The sequence below is a fragment of the Peromyscus eremicus genome, chromosome 2, assembly GCF_949786415.1.
Source record: "Peromyscus eremicus chromosome 2, PerEre_H2_v1, whole genome shotgun sequence".
Classification (NCBI taxonomy): domain Eukaryota; kingdom Metazoa; phylum Chordata; class Mammalia; order Rodentia; family Cricetidae; genus Peromyscus; species Peromyscus eremicus.
In genome coordinates this window covers 126,817,992-126,837,015 of record NC_081417.1, presented here as the reverse complement: position 1 = coordinate 126,837,015, position 19,024 = coordinate 126,817,992, and the positions used below count along the sequence as shown (strand labels likewise).

Genomic DNA, 19,024 nt, shown 5'->3' with positions numbered 1-19,024 from the left:
AAATGAAAAATATAAATTAATAAAATATTTAAATAGCTGAATCAGCTCTGTGGTTGTTCTTCATGGGACACAGAGAAGCAATAGCAATAAGCAATCTTCAGTTCCATGTAGCTGAAAGGAGAGTTCATGTTTGCTTCACTGAGAGACAGTAATACATCCTGCCTTCAACCCTGCTGTTAATACCATCAGGTTAACAGGTAAATGGCACTTGCACTAAAAAATATTTGGTACAGGAGCTGAACTACTTTTTATCTATAATTAACCCATCCTTGTGACTGTAAAAAATGACTAGGTTGTTTTTCGTAGTGGCAGAAACTAAGCACAGGAAGCACAAATATCAAGCAAGATACAAACAATGTGATGAGATGAGAGAAGTCTGGCTCCTGACCAGTATTCTAGATGTGACCTTTATGCCCCAACAGGAAATTCCAAAGGTTTTGCCCATATGTTGGGAAAGCTATACTCCCCGTGCCATTCTTGATGCAAAGGTATTGCCTTCACATATCTTGAGTCAAAAAAGTTCAGACCCTCAGGCAGCGATGTTCCTTTGCATATCTGGTTCAAGAGCCTCCTTTTGGGACCTCTTTCTTTAGTGCCTCAGCTAGTAATCTGAAAGATCCGATTACTTCTGCTGTATTTTTTAATGTGAGGGAGCCTCCAATTATTCTACAAGCAGAATCAGTGCATTTCTAACCCTATGTCTTCCCTGTGGCCTCTTTCCTTTTTACTTCATAAACTGACAGAACCCTTGGTGATGAGATGATTTCCTTAACTTGAGCCACATTTCATCTGATTATTTCTCAAGTATGGTTCCATAACAAAATTGGAACAGTGTGAAGCTAGACACAATTTTCCTCTTGGCTCTTGTTAACTACTGCAATAAATGAATAAAAGCTTGATAGGTGCTTGCATATGGGTTTGTCTTACAGAATGACTCGATACTTGGCAATTTTCAACAGAAGGTCTAGGGAAAGCCAAGAGAAAGTATAATGATGAAGGCACAATGTACACTGTTCTTTTCTGAGTCTAGGTTATACACTGTTTTGCTTAAGGAAAAAAATCACCAGGCTGGAGAGATTGCTCAATGGTTAGGAGCACTGATTGCTTTTCTAGAGGATCTGAGTTAGATTCCTAGCACCTTCATGACAGCATGCAGCCAGCTGTAACTATAATCTTAGGGAATACAGTGCCCTCTTCTAGTCCCTGTGGACACTATATATACATGATGTATAGACATACATATATGCAAAGTGCCCATACACATAAAGTAAAATAAAATAGATTTATTGTCCATAATAACTCACCAGGAATTTGTATATTAGGGAGAAAATGTACTGTTAATAAAAGGTACATATTGGGTTAATCATAAACACAGTTTTAGATAGGTCTTAAGGTTTGTCAGATTATAGAATATTGGTCAAGTACAATAATCAAGCATTAAATTTTCTTTCCTGGGTTACTGCTCTATAGTCTCTTCATTTTTTTTCACATGGAATTTATACTTGTACAACAAAACAAGAACTTTTAACCTTGGGTACAATGTTAGCAGATGCTTCAGTGATATTCCAGTGAATAAAGATTCAGAAGTATTTCTAGTTGAAACTCCTGTGAATACATATGTGCTTCTGGTAGAGTAGCTCAAACTTTGAAATCAAATGTGGAGAGATTTTTAAATATGGCAAATAGGCCAGTGTTTAGAAGCTTTAGAGAATTTCTAGATGAAACATAGTGGGCTTTCCATGTTTACTAGGACAGTTGTCAGAAAGTGAAGTCAGATCTGAGGCTGTCATTGGCACTGAAAGTATTAACACAGGTGCTAATAGAGGTTCTAGGAATCCCAAGAAGGTTATGTGTTAGAAGTCTTTAGATAACTCTGTTTTCTTTCTTAACACAGGTATTAAAACACAAGGAACAGAAAGTCAACTTTCTGGATGTCTGCACATCCATCATTTGAGTTTCCACCTTCCCCACACGGTTTACCTCTCAGTATGAAGTAAATAAAAGTAATGAGCATGACCACGAACACCATCAGCATGCTCAGGATCATAGTCATGTCATCCAGCCACATGCCATCCAAGTCAAATTGTGCATCTGAAACAAAGATTGGGCAGAGATACAAGAATTAGGGTATTCAAAGCATAGAAAGGAAGGCTTTATTAAGATTTCTGATAGATTCACCTGTCTGCTTCCAATTGTTCCATATTTCTGGATATATGAGGTTGGGGAAGAAATAGTTTGGGTCATATGGATGAATCTAAAAATGAGTATGTTTGGCATAAGCCTGGAAGAAGCTGTGAGAAAACAGATATACATTGTCTTATTCAAAGGAGCATGATACATGCTCTGGATAGCCAGAGTCTGAAGGACTCATGTATATATATTACACCTTTATCTCCTTTATGAAGTGATGAGAGGCCTCAAGGATTCAGGGTTTCTTTCTAAGGGGTATGGTGAAATAGAGTGCTCTTAGAATAAATAGACTCTCTGAAGTTGATATCTTACATGTTTCAAAAGTAGTATGCTAATGTATAGCATAAACAGCCATTAAAAGTGTATTTCCTAGGTGAAGTAGAAAACATTTTCAGATCTTCATTGTCAACATAATAGGGTTACTTGTTTCAGTACTACATAATTATGTTGATTAGAAACCACTTCCCTAAATTAACTGTAGTTATTAAGATATCTAATGGCATGATAGTTACTCAAAATAAAAGTATTCAGAAGATTCAAATTTTACATTTTTAATAATTAATAATTAATAAATCCACCAAAGAGTTGAAAGTGGGATCTAGAAGAGATATTTGTATGTCTATGTTCATAGTAGCATTATATGTAGCACCTAAAAAATATAGATATCACAAGTGCCCGTCACTGGATGCATGGATAAGCAAAATGTCTAATATCAATACAATGTTTTTTTTTTCAAACTTGTGTAGGAAAGAAATTCTCATGAATAAACTTTTGAAATCATTATACTGAATTAAAAAAATCAGTTCCAAAAATACAACTATTAAAAGAGTCCACCTATATAAAGCACTTAGTCTAATTAAGAGTATACAGGCAGAAAATAGGATGGTAGTTTCCAGGGACTGGAGGTAGGCATAGTCACTGTCAGGGAGTTACTAAAGGTTTGGGAAGACCAAAGTACTTTGGAAATAGATGATGATGATGTTTGTGCAGAAATGAAAACATACTAAATGTCATGGAAAGATAATGCTAAAATTATTAATTTTATGTTATGTATATTTAATTTGAATAAAATAGGTTTTTTCTCTTCAAGACTAATTGTTATGAAAATTCAACAGCTTCCATAGAATGGAAAATTATTTATAAAATGTATGTTGACATATGATTTGATTCTGCCCTACAAATATAAGAATGTGTGCTCTGATCACTTCTTATCACAGAGGTGCAAACAGACAGACTCATGACCTTCTGTTAAAAAAACTCTTACCACCTCCCCATTGAAATGATCACTATGGATTGAAGCTGCTATCCTTTTGTCTCTCTTCATCACACAAAAGTATGTGATACTGACATGAAGATAGACATAGGGGCCAGATGAATGGCTCTGAGAACCTATATATCACAGAACAAAAATAAGTTTTGTTAAGGGTACTAATATTTTTCAACAAGTGATGAAAAATATTTTCAAGAAACAGTGCAGGAAAATTGGATACCCTTATTTGTCCATACATAACACAGTGCCCAAATGGTTTGATTATTATAACACTTGGAGGCAAACATAGGGGGAAAGTTTTGCATTTATTTTGGTATTGATTTCTTGGATGTAACATCAAGGACACAGACAACAAAAGAAACAGGAGAAAAACTGGACTGTATTCTTTTAAATTGTGTATCCAAAGGCATAACTGATAAAATATAAAGGCAACCTATGGAATGGGTAACAAGGATTAATAGCTATTGATAAAACAAAATTTCTGAAACTCAACAGTCAAACCAATCAACACTAACTAATTATGAGCAAATGACTTGAATAAACATTTCTTCAAAAAAGATATATGAATGGACAATATGCACACAAAAATGCCCAATATCATCAGGAAAAAACCCTATAATGAGCTATTGTTCATTTGGACGTCTGATACATAAATAGGTTAAAAACCATTAAACATGTGCAAATAGAGGTATTATAGGATGCTGAAGTTCCTCTTTTTAGTGTACACTTTTGAAGAATTAAAATCAGAGTCTTGAAGAAATACTTGTATTCTCATGGTCACAGTAGCATTATGCATAATGTTAGTATGCAACACGCATTACAACCCCTCAGGGCCGTGTTCCATTAATATAAATACACAATTCTTTCACAAAAATAGTAGAAAAGATAACAGACGTTTAATATTAGCTTTCTTGTGAAAAAATGAAAGAAATATCTCACATTTAAATTATTTGTTAATATCTTTCTAAAAATCTTTTCTAGCAGTCAATAACTTCTTTTTTTTTTTTTTTTTTTTTTTTGGTTTTTCAAGACAGGGTTTCTCTGTGTAGCTTTGCGCCTTTCCTGGAACTCACTTGGTAGCCCAGGCTGGCCTCGAACTCACAGAGATCCGCCTGCCTCTGCCTCCCGAGTGCTGGGATTAAAGGCATGCGCCACCACCGCCCGGCTCAATAACTTCTTTTAATGTTTTTAAATGATATTAACTAGCATTAATTTTTTTTGCTATTATGGTAAAATGGATATGCATAATTTTTATTATGATAGTTATTTTTAATTTCCCCATTTGAATAGTGAATGTGTTTACCCTTTTGTGTAACCACTAGTACCATCGATTTCCAGAATGATTTTTTATCTCACAAGCTGAAATTTTAATTCATCAAACAATTTCCCGACTTGCAACTCCAGAAGTCACAACTCTATTTTAGGCCTGCATGGTGTTCACTACTAGAAGTGCCTGATATAAATGGAATGGGAGAGCGTTTGTCTTTTTATGACTAACTGGTTTATCATGATGTCTTAAATGTTTGCCTATGTGTGGACATAGCAGACCATAGTGTAGGATAATTTCAAAATCCTTTCTTTCAACTTAAGGCCATTTGTGTCTTCCATCCAACTACTCAATATAAAAAGTCTTCTAATTTAAGACTTCTGCATTGGGACTTTTAATGCATAGTTGTACTTATTTTAATTAATTATCTTGTTGATTAAAGGTAAAGTAGAGGACACATTTTTAAATATGTTACATTCAGCTAATCCTGAACTTTCATAATTACCATTTCAATTTTCTTCTCAAAGAGAAGAAGAATGCATTGCGGATGTTTATATCCATCATAAAATTGAGAAAAAATTCTGTAGTGTGGATAATTTTGAGAAGCAGGTCATCTTTTGGACATCAATTGCAAGAAATCTCTCACTTAAGATATTTAAGGTCTATCTGATTATTATCTCCTCTAGCCTAAAGATATGGGATGAATGAATTAACTGATTAAGTGATGATGTAAATAATAACATTATCAAACTGAAGAAAACTGTTTAGGAGCAGATATATCATCAATTTATATCTTTAAACCCATAAAACCCCAGAGGCTGGAATCCAAATACCATATGTTCCAAAGCTTATTGTTCCTGAAATGCAAACTGTTAACACTCTCCATTGGCTAAGCTGTGACTGAGTATTTGGAAAAAGAGAGATTTATAAAAATTTTATAGAAATATAGCATCTTCTTTACATCACATACCTCTATTTTTTCTGTACAAACAGAAGATGAGTAATATGAGTGTAACAACAGAAATAATGGTTATTACCATGGCCACAAGCAAAGGAGATCTGCATATGCAGGGGCAACCTAAAGAAAAGGTGTTAAAATCACTGGTTATTTGCTGGTAGAAACATTGAATTAACAGAAAAGGGTAAGGTCTACATTTTAATGTCATCTCTCTGCATTTCAAACAGTGCTAAGGCCAAAAAGTAAAAGATCAGAGAACTGTTGGACACAAGAACAAAAACAAACAAACAAACAAAAGAAACAAAAACAAAAACAAAGCGGAAAAAAAAACAGCTGATTTTAGGATGGGAATGGTCTCAGGTTGAGGACAAATATATTTAGAAAAGACAGATGTTGGTCTTTCTCTCACCCATCAATCAGTGGGGTAATTAGAGAGCAGGATATAATGCACATGATTGTCATTGTCATTTTATCTGTGCCTGAAAGATGCTGGGAGCAGATTAATTCTGATGACCTCTGAACTGCTTGAGACTCTATGCTCTTTGGATATAAGAATTTCATCAGGAGGACTTTAGATGACTGATATCATTCAGGCACAGTCAGCCAGGCTTTCCAGGAGATAATCTGGGGAAAACAGAAAAACTGCGATCTGAAGGGTGCTGGATACATTTGGACAATAAGGCCACACCCATGGAGACAACAGCAACAGAGAAGTGAGAAAATGTTCTCCACTTGGCACAGGATGCTTGCCACTGGCAATCAATAAAGCAGAAGTAAGAAGCCACTTCAAAAAGACTTTTGTTTTTCATGGTAGCTCAGTAGCTCATGACCCTAGGTGAACCAGTCTAATTGATAAAGAACTATACACTGAAACCCATAAACAGAACACCATGAAATTATAAAAAACAAACAAACAAACAAACAAACCATGAATCAGGCCTGAATAGTATTCATTAAGCTGAAAACCTGGTGAGAGGAAATCTTTACACAGATTCCATGCAAAGTTAAGGACATTGGCAAGAACCATAGCATAAAGATGAGGCTAATGTTCACAATTGAATTCAGAAGAAATTTGCACAGGTGTGACCAGATCTGAAATTCTACCTGTGAAGCATTCTGAACATAGTCCTAGGAAAGTGTCAGTAATCCAATCAACCAAATAAGGAGGCAGCAATGAGAATAGGACTGCCTATAGCAGAGGGATTCCCAGCAGTGGGGAAAGACCATGAGCAAGTCTGGATGAAAGCCAGCATCAGCTCAATCACTTTTCAGGTTCTGCTTGTTTTTGTTTAATACATCAGGTCCTTTGAGCAGGACATCTCAGCCATTTTCTGCTCTGCTCTTGTCAATATTAATTTTTTCTCTTTCCCATTTTTAGTACTTTATTACTTTTGTTTGTTTTTTCTTCTCCTAAAAACACAATATGGTGTGGTTTGCATTGTCTCGGTGTCTCATCTTCTTGAAAGATAAGGTTGTTTTATGTGGTCTGACAGCATATTTTAACTCTGTCTCTTAATTACATTAGCCACTCAGGATATAATCAATCAACAAATGGACGTAGGAAATTAAAAAGCTTCTGTATAGCAAAGAAACCTTTCAATCATATGAAGAGGCAGCCTAGAGAATGGGAGAAAGTCTTCACCATCTATAAACCTGACAGAAAACTAGTATTTGGAATACATAAATAAAAAACCCACAAATGCCAAGAAAACTAACAATCTAATAAAAATGGGTTACGGAGAAATGACTCAGTTGTTAAGAACATTTGTGACTCCTGCAGAGGAGCCAGGGTTGGTTCCTAGCACCTATGTAGTCAACCACAACTATCTGTCACTCTAGTTCCAAAGGGGATCTGATATCCTCTCCTGACCTCCATGGCCACCAAGTATGTACATGGTGCACATACATCCATGCAGGCAAAATACTCATGCATATAATATAAATAAAATGTCTTAAATTTTTAAAAAGCAAATTGTGGGATTGAATAGACAGTTCTCAAAAGAAGTATATAAATGACTGGTAAATATATTTATATAGTTTGAATGAAGGTATTCTTCATGGATGAATAATGCTGTTCCTATAGTCCATAGGTTATTAAATTAAAATCCTTATGCCCATATGGGATATCTCCCTAAGTGTTGCTGGTTAGGGAGGTCCCAGAACTCCTCAAAATTATACACGTTTATAGCCATTGCTCTTGGTTCTTCACCAATAACAATAAGACACCATTACTGAAGATGACACACATTTTCATTGCAAGACGCTGAGAAAGCAAGCTGAAATTGATCTGGAAGCTTCTTAAACATTGGATAGCTTTCCTAGTGTTGGAAATTGCTTTTCAGGCTGCTGGGAGGGAAAAGCCATTGGTGGTCTTACTTACCTGAGAATCCTATGGGCTACAATACCAACCTTCCAGGTAGGTTGTGGCCACCAGTGAAATAGTGGCATGACTGTTATGGTGGCAACCAACTACTTTCTGATTGGATTTTGGCCTGTTCCACAGGAAGGAACTCAGGCTTGGTAATGTAAACCTGACCAAAAGCCCAAGATTTGGGAATTCACAGACCCAAGTTGGGAACATACTATTGTAGTTTTTGTAAATGTGGATGTTGTCAAAGTAACTTCCAAATATTTGTATTTAAACTCATAGGGTAGTGTTGATCTCATCCTTGGTTAGAGAAAGAGAATTCTGTTTGCAGTGGGTGATGGTTAATGTAGAGACTCATAACTTGTCAAAGTGTGGATAATAAGGGACTGTTGGATGCTCAGCCCTAAATAGAATACATACATACAATCCCATCCAGGTTTCAAGAAGCATGGCAGAAGCAGGTTTGTGGTGATGGAAAAAATATAAAGACCAGATTATGAGTTTTAGACATAGTATGGCTGTTATCTTCATGAACTCATTGCAGCTGTGTTTTCCTGTGCAAGGTGGGACTTGTATTTATTCTATCACTGATGTATGAGGGATTTATGAGACCTCCCCCCTCCCCCCAGGAGCTACTGTCAGTTGGTAGTTGCCAGAGAAGGGTAAATTATTTTCTTCAGTGATGTAGCAACTGTTAAGTTTCCCATGCTTCAGTAAATAACCTCTCATACAGTTAAAGTTAATGGATTACAAAACCCCCAAAAAACAAAACAAACAAGTAACATAAAAGTAGCTGGGGTATTTCCTGTGAAGAAGATATTCTGTGGGATTGTGAGGGATATTAAAAGAGTTAATCAGAGAGTGAAAATGTCCAAAAATTACAATATATAATCTAGTATCTTATCAAAGGCAAATTTAAATAAAGAAGAATTTTTATTGATGAAAGAACCTTTAAAATACTTTTTAGTGCATAACATAGTGGAAGAATTTGGCTGTGTCTTCTCTCCATGAAAGTGCTCCATAATGTACTTTCTTCCTTAAGTATTATTCATTCCTCTTCCAGGGAATCATAGGCACAGTCAAACTTAATAGGTATAGTGTAAGATATGAGTATTTGTGTGACTTGTATTGTCTTTTGTCCTACCACTAGTGTCTATGTGATTTAGGTTCAATATTTAATCTTGCTATTTTAATATTTAATATGAGCAAATATAAAATTTTTACATAATTTTAACAGATAAGTATTTAGTTATATATATATATATATATATATATATATATATTTGGTTTTTCGAGACAGGGTTTCTCTGTGTAGCTTAGCGCCTTTCCTGGAACTCACTTGGTAGCCCAGGCTGGCCTCGAACTCACAGAGATCCGTCTGGCTCTGCCTCCTGAGTGCTGGGATTAAAGGCGTGCGCCACCACTGCCCGGCTTAGTTATATTATTTAATTAAATATATACAACACAGGTTATGAGCCTTACTAAGTATAAGACTTTTCGAATAAGGTTTGCCAGTAGCAAAGCCTCAGTAAGTGCTAGCATCTTAAGATGATATGATAATTCCTACTATAAGATCAACTCTGCTTCTTTTAGAATGATCTAGAAGTACTTTGAAGACAAGATGAGTAAAATGTTACCAGCTCAAGGTTCACCAGAGATAAAGACTTAATAATTGGAGGGGATTTGGGTGACAAAGTTCTACTTAGAAAAGTCTCTAACTACAAGTCTCTCAGGAGGGATCTGAGATTCTGAAGAAGGAAATGCATTCAATGATTCAGCGATAAAAAGAAACAGCAACAAAGACCCACTTCTTATAAAACAAACAAACAAAACAAACTAGGTTGTAACAAGAAGTGAACAAGGTAAGTATGAGTTTACTTTTGCAAAACAGCAATAAACAAGAATAAATGTAGTGAGTCTGTGGCTTTCTGCTGTGTGGTTTAGATGCAGTTTTTGAGAACGGCACCTGTTTTAATTCAGATAATAGAACTCAGGCAAGGAGTTCAGCTGGGAGTGAAAGGGGAAGTCAAGAATAAGAGAGAAACACATAAGTTCTGATACCCAAATCCCAAATCCTTACCTAACAACTAAGCTGCACATGGAAGAATTTTCAATGGCCTTGAATACGCACTGGAAAGATAGAGTTTCATATGATGGAATTTGTTAGTTCAAGGTTATTAAAATTAGCGCACCCTTAAAACCTGAACTGATGTATATTTGTCTTTTAATTTTTCTTGTGACCCTTCAAGTTCACTTCCTCCCAATATAGCACTGTTAAAAAGGAATGCCTTTGCCGGGTGGTGGTGGCACACGCCTTTAATCCCAGCACTCGGGAGGCAGAGCCAGGCGGATCTCTGTGAGTTCGAGGCTAGCTTGGGCTACCAAGTGAGTTCCAGAAAAGGTGCAAAGCTACACAGAGAAATCCTGTCTCGAAAAACCAAAAAAAAAAAAAAAAAAAAAAGGAATGCCTTTTTCCTCCTAGGAAATTAAACCTTCTGATAGTCCAACTAGTATACCTCTCCCAGTAGGCTCAGTTTTCCTGGTGTTACACTGAATGGATACTATGCAGCCATTACTGCAATGTGCAGTTTAGAACTTTACTTTCTGGCCACATTGAGCCGATTGGATCCTTGAAGCTGAGAGAGGGGTGTACATATGTTAGATGTTAAGAAGCTTTCCAATTTTTTTTTAATCTATTACCACAGGAAAATGAACTTTCATTTTTGACTAATGCAAACGAAGCAAGGCTTTTACAAAGAACAATTCCAGCAGCTCCATCAGCAAGAGAGAGACTTTTGTGGATAAAGTTACATGTCTAATGTATGACCCATAATAATATCCTTGCAGACAGGCTTCCAAATGAAGTGTAAGGCAGTATTAGGTCCCTCTCCCTCTCCCACTTTGCTTCTTCCATCCTGAAAATGTACTTACCTTCTAGAATATGTAGTTTAATACTGGGTATTATTATGAAGAGTGTCATCATAGTCAGAATCACACCCACAATCATCTTCCAAATAAAATTCCAAGAAAACATTTCGACTGAAATAGAAAGCCACAAATTTTTACCACCTAGAAGTGTTTGGACCAACCCAATTAGGAGTGGCGTGGCATATCCAATTCTTCTCCATTCCTACCACCCTTGATGGTAACTTTAGGCCAGTTTTAGAGAGGCAGATATGAACTGTGTGAAAAGTAGCGTAGGTGTAAATTAGTATGTGGTTGGTGCAAACAATAAAGGCCACTCTTTCCATTTCTTTCCACCATTTCTGTCTCATGAACTCCCTGACTGTAACAGAAGATGAAAAGCCAATTTGTCCTCTTCCCTGTCAAGAAACATAGGTTTCTGCCAGTTCCAAATCAGTGCTTCAGTTCTGTCTAAACTCTTAGGTCACACGCAATGGCAATATTCTTACTGAATGATGGTAAAACTATGGACCCAGAGAGTAGAAGCAATAAAAAGGCAAGTGTGCTTGTTAGTTTTGTGTCAATTTGACACAAACTACACTGATCTTGGAAGGAAGAATATTGTTTGAGGAATTGCCTTCATCAGATCGGCCCATGGGCCTATCTCTGGGACCTTTTCTTGATTAATGATTGATGCTGGAGAGAGAAAATGGTTGATGTGGGAGGACCCCTCCCACTTTTAGGCAGTGCCAACTCTGGGCAGCTAGTCCTGGTTTGAAAAAAGAAAAAAATATCTGCCCAGCACTCAGGAAGCAGAGGCAGAGGCAGGTGGATCTCTGTGAGTAGAGGACAGTCTGGTCTACGGAGTGAGTTCCAGGACAGATAGGGCTACACAGAGAAACCCTGTCTCAAAAAAGAAATGAAGAAAGAAAGAAAGAAAGAAAGAAAGAAAGAAAGAAAGAAAGAAAGAAAGAAAGAAAGGAAGAAAAGGAAGGAAGAAAGGAAGGAAGAAAGAAAAAAAGAAAGCAAACCGATCAAGCCATGAAGATCAATCCAGTGATCAGGTTTCCTATATGGTTCCTGCCTCTATTTCTACTTGTCCTGACTTCCCTTATCGATGGACTGTGAACTGGAAGTGTAAGCCAAATCAAACTTTCATCCCAAGTTGCTTTTGCCCATGGTGTTTATCACAGTCATAGAAAGCTAAGACAGCAGGGATGCTTATATTTGACCAGGGAGATTCAAGCAAAACTTATGAGCATTAAGAACACCTCTTTATCGCTATTAAAATATATTATATTATATATTGATAAAGGGAACTGTGAATCAAGAAGATATAACTGTTACAGATTGTAGTGAGTAGCTGTTCCAGCTTTGACCTGGAAGTACTACCCCCGGTGAGGTTTCTGGTAACTGTCATAACTACCTATGGCCTGCCCCTGAGGCGGGCCGAGACTGGAGCCCTTAAGACCCAAGATCTGGATGTGCTAGCTATATTGGTTTCTGTGGTAGACTAAGCAGAGTTCTCCCAGAGAACACTACTGGACTGTACTTCACCTCTCCCAGACTCTGTAACCTATTCCTTTACTAGTTGGAAGTAAAACCCCCAAATAAACCTCCCTTTTAACTATGTGGAGTTGCCATAATACTTCCATCAGTAACAGATGTATGTGCACAATATATTTATGTAGTTAATTTCTTTTTTAAATTGGTATATGTTCTCGGCATTCATAGATTCAGGTTTCATAATTTGACAATTTCATAATCACATGCTTTATATTTCCCTTCTCTTCCTCTTCTCTCACCATTCCTCTCAATAGTCTTAGTCCTTTCCCTATTCTCCTTTCTGTTTTTTTTTGTGTGTGTGTGTATATATGTGTGTGTGTCCACAAATGACAGCAAACATGATATTTGTCCTTCTGAATTGGCCTTATTCCACTTTATGTTATCACTAACTGCACACATTTTCCAGCAAATGATGCAACTTCATTCTTCTTTATGGCTGAATAAAATTACATGCCACATTTGCTTACAGATTTATGTGTTTACAGCTTGGCTATTATGATAAGTGATAGAATAAACATAGATGTGTGAGTACTTCTAGAGTCCTTTGTGGTATATGTATAAATGGTACATCTGGATTATAACTCATATATGATAGTTCTATTTGCAGAGTTTTTAAATGACTTTTAAAAAGATTTATTTATTTCATTTTATGAGTGCTTTGCTTGCATGTATGTGTATGAACAATGTGCATGCCTGGTGCTCCTGAAGGTAAGAAGAGAACACCAGAATCCCTGGAAAATGAGTTAAAGATAGTTGTGAGGCACAATGTGGATGTTGAGAAGTGAACATGGGTCCTCTGCTGGAGCAACAAGTGCTTTTAACCACTGATCCATCTCTATAGCAACCTATTGCAGGTTTTTTAAAACCTCAACCACTATTTCCATAGTGGTTAGAATAGTTTACATTCCCACCAGCACCATTAAGTGTGGCTTTTTCTTCACATCAGGATTTGTGGTTGGTTGTATATGCTCAATGTATTACAGTATCTGACCTCAAATTTTACTATAGAATCTTAGTAACAAAAGCAGCTTTGTTTCATTTTTATTAATAGCTGAATGTTTCATTGTGTAAATGCACTATATTTTCAATATCCATTCATCACTTGATAGAAATCTTGGTTGTTTCCATTCCTAGCTATTATTGTAGATAACAGCAATGAATATGGGCAGTGAAGTATCTCTATAATAAGATGTACAGTATTTAGGGTATATGCCCATGAGTGGATCATAGGGTAGATCTAGTTTTAAGTTTTGAGGAATCTCTCCACTGATTTCCATGGTCACTTTATCAGGTGCATTCCTACCACCAGTAATTAAGCAACCCCTTTTCCCATATCCATGCTAGCATTTGTCATTCTTTTTTTTAACCTCAGCATTCTGACTGGGATGAGATCTCAAAGTTATAGTCTACATCTACCTGGTGGCTAAGGATGTTGAGTATTTTCTTAAGGATTTCTCAGCTTTTTATATTCTTTACAATGAATAATGTTGATAAAACATCTTAAGAAATGAGTAGCAATTTAGCTAAACATCAAACAACACTTTACTCTAGGAAAAACAAAACAAAACAGGAATTCATGTACAAAAATTTCCAGTATTAGGAAAATGATGAAAGAAATGAATCTAGCAAAGGGAATCAATCAGAAAACAGATGAGATGATGAATAAAATGAAGGGAAAGTAATGGTCCGAAACCAAGTGAAAAAGGCACCTGAGTTTTGTGTCAAGTATAAATTATATAAAACTTATTTCAAGAGTGAATACACGAATTTCACCTGGTAGAACAATGCTTGTGCTTTCTTCTTGGCCTGTTAGACGGTTCCAAATGCAACAAGTGACATTCCTGAGGGAGCTGTCTCTAAGGAGAAGTGTCATCTTCATATCAAACAATTTGTCTTCATCCCGTGAGTAGGATTTTGATGAAGCTGGAATGACCTCTCCTCTGCTGTCTCTCCATTCCAAGTGAGGTTGTGGGAACCAACCTCTGGAGTGACATTCCACTATGACACCTTTGGTAGTAGGAGGATGAACAAGAATCTGAACCCGGGAGCTCCCAGCTGGTTATAAACAAGGGGGAATTAGTAGTGTATAGTAGATGGAAAGAAGAAAAGAACACAAAAAGAAAACCACTCCTCCTCTGTGTTAACTCCACTGTCTGTACATATAAGGATAGTCAAAACTCTAAGGGGGATCGAATTGACATAATAAATCAATTAAAAGAGATGGCACCAGATGGAAAGTTGGAGAGGACATAATACTAATTAGCAACTATTATACTAATAGGCAGACTTACTGTTCTAAATAAGTCTGGTGATGAAAGGCTTCTTTGTTTCATTTAGTTTTTCTTTCAGTAAAATATTTACTATTTGGCCAGGCGGTGGTGGCACACGCCTTTAATCCCAGCACTAGGGAGGCAGAGCCAGGCGGATTTCTGTGAGTTCGAGGCCAGCCTGGGATACCAAGTGAGTTCCAGGAGAGGCGCAAAGCTACACGGAGAAACCCTGTCTCGAAAAACCAAAAAAAAAAAAAAAATTTACTATTTAATAAATCAAAACAACTGAGTTAAATTTCAGATTATAAAAAGCAACAAAACCATTCAAGATTCAATTCCTTGTAGAATTTATAAGTGGACATTTTTCTTATATGTGAATCACTGAATTAGTTTCAGAGGAATCCATGCTTACCGATGACCTTGACTTCTGTGATGTGCTCTTCATAGAACTTGCCATCTTTGAAGATGCAGTGGTAGTGCCCGTCATCATCAGGATTGACATTAAAGATCCTGAGGGTCACTTTCCCTTCTCCAATGGCATCTTTCAGGAGCTCTGTTCTCTCCACATACTTGGGGATAATTTTTCCAAACAGGTCTTTGCCATCCTCGTATAGGTTAATAGGTTGTGTATAGTGGGTCCTGAACCAGCGGATCTCCATGTGCTGGGCATTTTGTGGTGGGGACAGCTGACAACTGAGCTCAAGTACTGCACCAAATGGAGCCAAGACTGGCTTCTCTAATCCAGTCACTGTAAATCGTTCTGGGAAGAGAAACAAGAACCAAAATGTGAATGCCTTAATCAAGGAAACCCACTAAGTCACCCCTTCCTCAAAACACACAAACACAGTTTTATTGTGGGTCATTTTTTTTCCCAACATACTGTAAAAAAGAATCTTAATTTTACATGAGTTCAATGGTGGCTCACCAAACTATTCCCCTTATGAAATGTGTATAATTTCCATTGTTGCTAAATGGCTTCCTAAGATACTTGCTATCAGCCCAGTAGTAGTCTCTTCTTTCATTCTATTTCATTCTTTCTCTGAACGATTCTATTTATTATTTTTTATCAATTATTTTATTATTATTATTATTTTTAATTTTACAATTTAATTTAATTTTACATATCAGCCATGGATTCGCCTGTCCTTCCTCCTCCTGTCCCCCCCAACACACTCCCTATTCCCATTTCCTCCAGGGCAAGGACTCCCCTGGGGATTCAGCTCAGCCTGGTAGATTCAGTTGAGGCAGGTCCAGTCCCCTCCTCCCTTCACCCAGGCTGAGCAAAGTGTCCCAGCATAGGCCCCAGGCTCCAAAAACCCAGCTCATGCAATAAGGACAGGTCCCGGTACCATTGCCTGGGGGCCTCCCAAACAGTTCAAGCTAATCTACTGTCTCACTTATGCAGAGGGCTTGATCTAGTTAATTGTAATGAGCTGTTGTATATGTTTGCTTTTATGCTTAAGCTTCACAGATCTTCTTGGATTACTCTTAACTTTCTTTGATTTTGAAACACTCTTATTCCTTGCATGTTTAAATTTGTCTTCAAGAACCTGTTACTGCCATTCTCCTAAACTAATGTAATTTCTAACTGCATTCTAAGATATATTTTCATATCTACATATAAATGTAGCTTTCCCCTATTACCAAAAACTTCTTTTTGTGGCAAGAATTTTACTGACTGAGCCATCTCGGCTTGACTTTTTAGAGAGAGAGAAGAAGGGGCGGGGGAACAAGAGAATGATGTAGGTAGGTAAAGGATGTATTGGGATTTGGGAGGAGTAGGGAGAGGGAAAATAATATGATCAAAATATATTTTATGAAAAAAAACTTTTTTTTGAAACATGTGGAAATGACTACAGAAATTCTCAATTTGTCAAAATGCAGAGAACAGTTAACTGTGGTGTGCACAGCCCCAACTAATACACTACAAAATAGCATCCACAGCTTAAGGAACATCCCAGAAAATGGGTGGTATAACTGTAGGAACCAGAGAACCAGGATTTCACCTGTGTGAGATAGTATTTTCCATATGAGAAGGCAGCTGCACCCATGAAGCTTCAACAATGTGGTCATTTTAACAGGCCCTGTCAACACAGGTTGACATGCTGATGTGGGAGGGGGAAATCTCACTAGGTTTCAATCACCCTTAGATGAAGATGTACAGCAATTAATGGTGGCCAAGAAAGAGGAGAATCAGTCTTCTCCATGAATGAGCCCCTTCATAAGTTATTCATTCACGAGTGGTCAGTCTTAAATACTCATACATATGAGCAACACTAAATGGCTTCAGTAGGGTGTGTGTGTGTGTGTGTGTGTGTGTGTGTGTGTGTGTGTGTGTGTGTGTGTAATATAGAATAGGCTGTGGGTTTGAGAAGGATTGTGTGTATAGGAGGAGCTGGACAGGGAGAGGGAGTGGTGGAAATGATGTAAATATAGTATGTATATGTGAAAATTTAAGTAAAAATTTTTGTTTCCTTTATTCTATATTTTTTATTATGGAACTCTATTTTATTTCTTTTTAGTTTTACCAGAAAGACAGAATAAAGTGCTAAAACCTACTCTTCCAAATGTCCTCATGCTAGGACAAGTTATTTGTTTTGTTTTTCCTTTGAATATAACTAGACCACTGCAGATGATCATATGGAGTCTAGAGTCAAAACTTTCAAATGCAATTCCAGATTTTCCTACAGTTGATCAGTACTTGGATTAACACATGTTTGAGTTTATAAAAATCTTAAAGGAAAGAAAGAAACCTTCTCAAAGGTGCACTGGAAATTTTAAACCATATGGCAAAAACACAAATCAATGCATGAATGTGAAGTGATCCTCTGCCCTAAAATTGAAAACACACACACACACACACACACACACACACACACACACACACACACACAAGGCATATCAATGAACTTCTTAGAGAAACTTCTTTAGTCCCCTACCCTGCTGAGTTTAGAATATCTCTACAATATCTTAAAATTCATTGTATATATTCAGTGAATGTTCTTACAATCTCAAATTAGTCCATAAGAAGAGATCTCAATGGGACAGTTTAGAGATGCAAATACATAGGGAAATTTTGCTTGTGACAAGGATGACTTCTGGGGTCTGTGGAGAAAAGACAATTCTGTCTGGCTTAAACTTTCACACACATACATTCACAGCATCTGTGACTGCATGCACAAGTTTAAGCTCACCCAAATCCCAAGATGAATGGAGGAGGGGCTGATGAAGTCTCACACCTAGCTGAGAAGCTATTGGCATCTGATGGCTGGTACAGGAGGGAGAGTAAGATTCCCTCATGTATGCAGCCCCTCAAAGTCTACCCATGCTCCAATGGCTGTTAACACACCTGTATAGAGGCTCTTTCTTTATATCACTAGCTGTTGAATAATGGTATGGGGACTTTTAATTAATCATGAAAGCTTGGCCTTAGCTTAGGCTTGTTCCCAAATAGCTCTTAAAACTTAAATTAACCTATTTATATTAATCTATGTTCTGCCACATGGCTTGTTACCCCTCCTCAGTACCTTACCTCTGACTTCCTCCCTGTCTAGCTGGCGAATCTCCCACATCTCAGATTTTTTTCCCAGAGTTCCTATCTCTGCCTGGAAGTCCCACCTGTTCTCTCCTGCCTGGCTATTGTCTGTTCAGCTTTTTATTAAACCAATCAGAAGGTGTCTTAGGCAGTTGAGGAAGGGCAGAGACACATCTTCATTCCTTCCTTTCTTCCCCTTCCCCCTCCCTCTCTCTTTCTCTCTCTCTCTTTCTCTCTTTTTTAACCAAATTAACCATAGACTTACCATAGTATTGAGCCTACATATTTCATATGCCTAGATATGACATAAAGGATTTGAAAAATAGGTCCATGCAAAAGCCTGCACCCAAATGTTTATAGCATCACTACTCATACTTGTTCAAATTTGGATGAAATTGAATATTTTTCAACAGATAACTGAACAAACCAAATGTGGCACGTTTATACAATGGACTACTGTCTATTATTAAAGCTTGTATGGTTTCAAGTGTATGGTCTTCTAGAAAAGCAAAGCTATAGAGTACAAACGATGGTTGATGGGGTTCTTAAGGGGAGAGAAAAAAAGAAGAGTAGGTGGATCATATGACATTTCAAGAGTGGTAAAAGTCTTTATGACACCAGGTGCATCCATGAGGATTTCTGAGTTTAAGAATTTCAGGATCTTTCTTAGGGTCCTCTTTACTAGGAAGCCTTCCT

The 19,024-nt window shown here is 37.1% G+C and overlaps 1 protein-coding gene across 1 annotated transcript; it reads right to left on the bottom strand.

The window, feature by feature from the left end:
- Positions 1-923: 923 nt before the first annotated feature.
- LOC131904860 (putative selection and upkeep of intraepithelial T-cells protein 1 homolog) lies at positions 924-18,365 on the bottom strand. Its single transcript, XM_059255860.1, has 8 exons — positions 18,326-18,365; positions 15,206-15,553; positions 14,297-14,578; positions 11,009-11,092; positions 8,746-8,775; positions 5,698-5,805; positions 1,981-2,103; positions 924-964 (listed from the first exon to the last, which is right to left on the bottom strand). The coding sequence occupies exons 1-8, from the start codon at positions 18,363-18,365 to the stop codon at positions 924-926; spliced, it is 1,056 nt and encodes a 351-aa protein (XP_059111843.1).
- Positions 18,366-19,024: the final 659 nt, after the last annotated feature.

Excerpts from the sequence above, each read along its gene's own strand:
- LOC131904860 (XM_059255860.1), bottom strand. The coding sequence starts at position 18,365 with ATGTGGGAGATTCGCCAGCTAGACAGGGAGGAAGTCAGAG. Across the intron at positions 15,554-18,325 it reads AGACAGGGAGGAAGTCAGAG|AACGATTTACAGTGACTGGA; the intron begins GTAAGGTACTGA and ends TTCTCTTCCCAG. Across the intron at positions 965-1,980 it reads TATTTACTTCATACTGAGAG|ACCTTCTGTTGAAAATTGCC; the intron begins GTAAACCGTGTG and ends GGCTTTCCCTAG.